The sequence below is a fragment of the Micropterus dolomieu genome, unplaced genomic scaffold (genome assembly GCF_021292245.1).
Source record: "Micropterus dolomieu isolate WLL.071019.BEF.003 ecotype Adirondacks unplaced genomic scaffold, ASM2129224v1 scaffold_140, whole genome shotgun sequence".
Classification (NCBI taxonomy): domain Eukaryota; kingdom Metazoa; phylum Chordata; class Actinopteri; order Centrarchiformes; family Centrarchidae; genus Micropterus; species Micropterus dolomieu.
This window is the reverse complement of record NW_025744133.1, coordinates 16053-19340: the sequence shown is the minus strand read 5'-3', so window position 1 is coordinate 19340 and position 3288 is coordinate 16053. Positions and strand designations below refer to the sequence as shown.

The 3288-nt window shown below is 49.9% G+C and overlaps 1 protein-coding gene across 1 annotated transcript in view; it reads left to right on the top strand.

Moving 5' to 3' along the window:
* The first annotated feature begins 339 nt into the window (after positions 1 to 339).
* LOC123967200 (agouti related neuropeptide) overlaps positions 340 to 3288 on the top strand; it is a 5984-nt gene continuing 3035 nt past the window's right edge. The window contains exon 1 of the mRNA XM_046043236.1: positions 340 to 519. Coding sequence (XP_045899192.1) covers positions 438 to 519 — 82 coding nt within the window. The 5' untranslated portion in view covers positions 340 to 437. The remainder of the gene's footprint in view (positions 520 to 3288) is intronic.

Below are 3288 nucleotides of genomic sequence, written 5' to 3'. Positions count from 1 at the left end.
TAGAAGAAGGAGGAGGAGGAGGAGAAGGAGGAGAAGGAGGAGAAGGAGGAGAAGGAGGAGGAGAAGGAGAAGGAGAAGGAGGAGAAGGAGGAGGAGAAGGAGAAGGAGAAGGAGGAGGAGAAGGAGAAGGAGAAGGAGGAGGAGAAGGAGAAGGAGAAGAAGGAGGAGGAGGAGGAGAAGGAGGAGAAGGAGGAGGAGAAGGAGAAGGAGAAGGAGAAGGAGGAGGAGAAGGAGAAGGAGGAGGAGGAGGAGGAGGATGAGGAGGAGAAGGAGGAGGAGGAGGAGAAGAGGAAGGAGAAGGAGGAGAAGTGTTGTTTCTTTATGATAATTTTTCTTTCACTTAAAGAATTCAGTTCAGCTCTGACAGTTTAAAGAAACGCTCCCTAAAGTCTCTCTGGGGTCACAGTCTAGATGATGATGATGATGATGATGCAGAGATGATGGCCACGCCCCCCCCAGGAGGCTTTAAATGGCCCCACGTCCCCTCCACAGAGAGACAACACAGAGTCACAGCGACAGGTGAGTCCCCCCTCTCTCTCTCTCTCTCTCGCTCTCTCTCTGTGAGAGTCTGGGTCTCTCGCCCTCTCTCTCTCTTTTATTATTTAATATCCTATAATTCATCTTGTTGGACTTACAGCGAATCATTCGGCTGGTTTCTTTGCGTTTGAAAAGTGTTAAATCTAAAAGGAAAGACTCGTTTTATACGAAACATCTGGATCAGGTGGGAGACAGATGTTCGGTGTCACAGCTGGGGCTGAAATATTGACGATAAAGAAGACAGATGATCCGATGATGTCCAATCAAACGCAGAGACGATCAACGCTTTGTACTTTTACAATCCGACTCTTGTCTTTGTTCACTTTGTGTCAGGAGGAAAAGAGGCGGAGAGGAAATCTGTCCTCACACGCCATGTTGTAAATGTACACACGGTTTTATTTTTACTGCAGTATTCTGGATCATTACTTCATGATTTCTTCTAACTTCTACTGTTCCATCCTTTAATCCTTTAAGTTCCTCTGCTTCAAAATGTTACTTTAGTAAACGCACAGAAGGATCATCAGCAAAATGTACAGTGGTCACTTTGTGTCGAAGTGGCTCAGATAAGAAGTGTGACGTTACGCTCGGCTCACCGGTTTCTCGGCTCACGAGAAAAGACGAGAGGATTTTAAACATTAAACACATTCTGGAGACATTTCTGCACGAGTTCATGGAGGAAATGTCTTTTTTTATGAAAACACAGCGAAACACAGGTGGAATTCAAAACCTAAAAATCTTACAGGACGTGTTTTCTTATTCTGCAAATAAGTCCTCAGTGTCCTCATTGTCCTCATCCTCCTCAGTATCCTCAGTGTCCTCATTGTCCTCAGTGTCCTCCGTGTCCTCATTGTCCTCATCGTCCTCAGTGTCCTCATCCTCCTCACTGTCCTCATCCTCCTCAGTGTCCTCAGTGTCCTCATTGTCCTCAGTGTCCTCATCCTCCTCACTGTCCTCATCCTCCTCAGTGTCCTCAGTGTCCTCATTGTCCTCAGTGTCCTCCGTGTCCTCATTGTCCTCATCGTCCTCAGTGTCCTCATCCTCCTCAGTGTCCTCAGTGTCCTCATTGTCCTCAGTGTCCTCATCCTCCTCACTGTCCTCATCCTCCTCAGTGTCCTCAGTGTCCTCATTGTCCTCATTGTCCTCAGTGTCCTCATCCTCCTCACTGTCCTCATCCTCCTCAGTGTCCTCAGTGTCCTCATTGTCCTCAGTGTCCTCATCCTCCTCACTGTCCTCATCCTCCTCACTGTCCTCATCCTCCTCAGTATCCTCAGTGTCCTCATTGTCCTCAGTGTCCTCCGTGTCCTCATTGTCCTCATCGTCCTCAGTGTCCTCATCCTCCTCACTGTCCTCATCCTCCTCAGTGTCCTCAGTGTCCTCATCCTCCTCACTGTCCTCATCCTCCTCAGTGTCCTCATTGTCCTCATCCTCCTCAGTATCCTCAGTGTCCTCATTGTCCTCATTGTCCTCATTGTCCTCAGTGTCCTCATCCTCCTCAGTATCCTCAGTGTCCTCATTGTCCTCATTGTCCTCAGTGTCCTCATCCTCCTCAGTGTCCTCAGTGTCCTCATTGTCCTCAGTGTCCTCATCCTCCTCAGTATCCTCAGTGTCCTCATTGTCCTCAGTGTCCTCATCCTCCTCACTGTCCTCATCCTCCTCAGTGTCCTCAGTGTCCTCATTGTCCTCATCCTCCTCACTGTCCTCATCCTCCTCAGTGTCCTCAGTGTCCTCATTGTCCTCATTGTCCTCAGTGTCCTCATCCTCCTCACTGTCCTCATCCTCCTCAGTGTCCTCAGTGTCCTCAGTGTCCTCATTGTCCTCAGTGTCCTCCGTGCCCTCATCCTCCTCAGTGTCCTCATTGTCCTCAGTGTCCTCCGTGTCCTCATCCTCCTCACTGTCCTCAGTGTCCTCCTCATCCTCCTCAGTGTCCTCATCCTCCTCACTGTCCTCATCCTCCTTAGTGTCCTCATCCTCCTCACTGTCCTCAGTGTCGTCATCCTCCTCAGTGTCCTCAGTGTCCTCATCCTCCTCACTGTCCTCATCCTCCTCAGTGTCCTCAGTGTCCTCATCCTCCTCAGTGTCCTCATCCTCCTCAGTGTCCTCAGTGTCCTCATCCTCCTCACTGTCCTCATCCTCCTTAGTGTCCTCAGTGTCCTCATCCTCCTCAGTGTCCTCAGTGTCCTCATCCTCCTCACTGTCCTCAGTGTCCTCATCCTCCTCAGTGCCCTCAGTGTCCTCATCCTCCTCACTGTCCTCATCCTCCTTAGTGTCCTCATCCTCCTCACTGTCCTCAGTGTCCTCATCCTCCTCACTGTCCTCATCCTCCTCAGTGTCCTCAGTGTCCTCATCCTCCTCACTGTCCTCATCCTCCTTAGTGTCCTCAGTGTCCTCATCCTCCTCAGTGTCCTCAGTGTCCTCATCCTCCTTAGTGTCCTCAGTGTCCTCATCCTCCTCACTGTCCTCATCCTCCTTAGTGTCCTCAGTGTCCTCATTCCTCACTGTCCTCATCCTCCTCAGTGTCCTCAGTGTCCTCATCCTCCTTAGTGTCCTCAGTGTCCTCATCCTCCTCACTGTCCTCATCCTCCTTAGTGTCCTCAGTGTCCTCATCCTCCTTAGTATCCTCAGTGTCCACAGCGTCCTCAGCGTAAAGGACACTTGTGTGTGTATCTGTAAAGGAACTTCATTCAGTACACGTTTCCTTCTGAAATGTACTGCAGTATAAGTATACAGTAACAGTGAAAGTACCTGTACTTG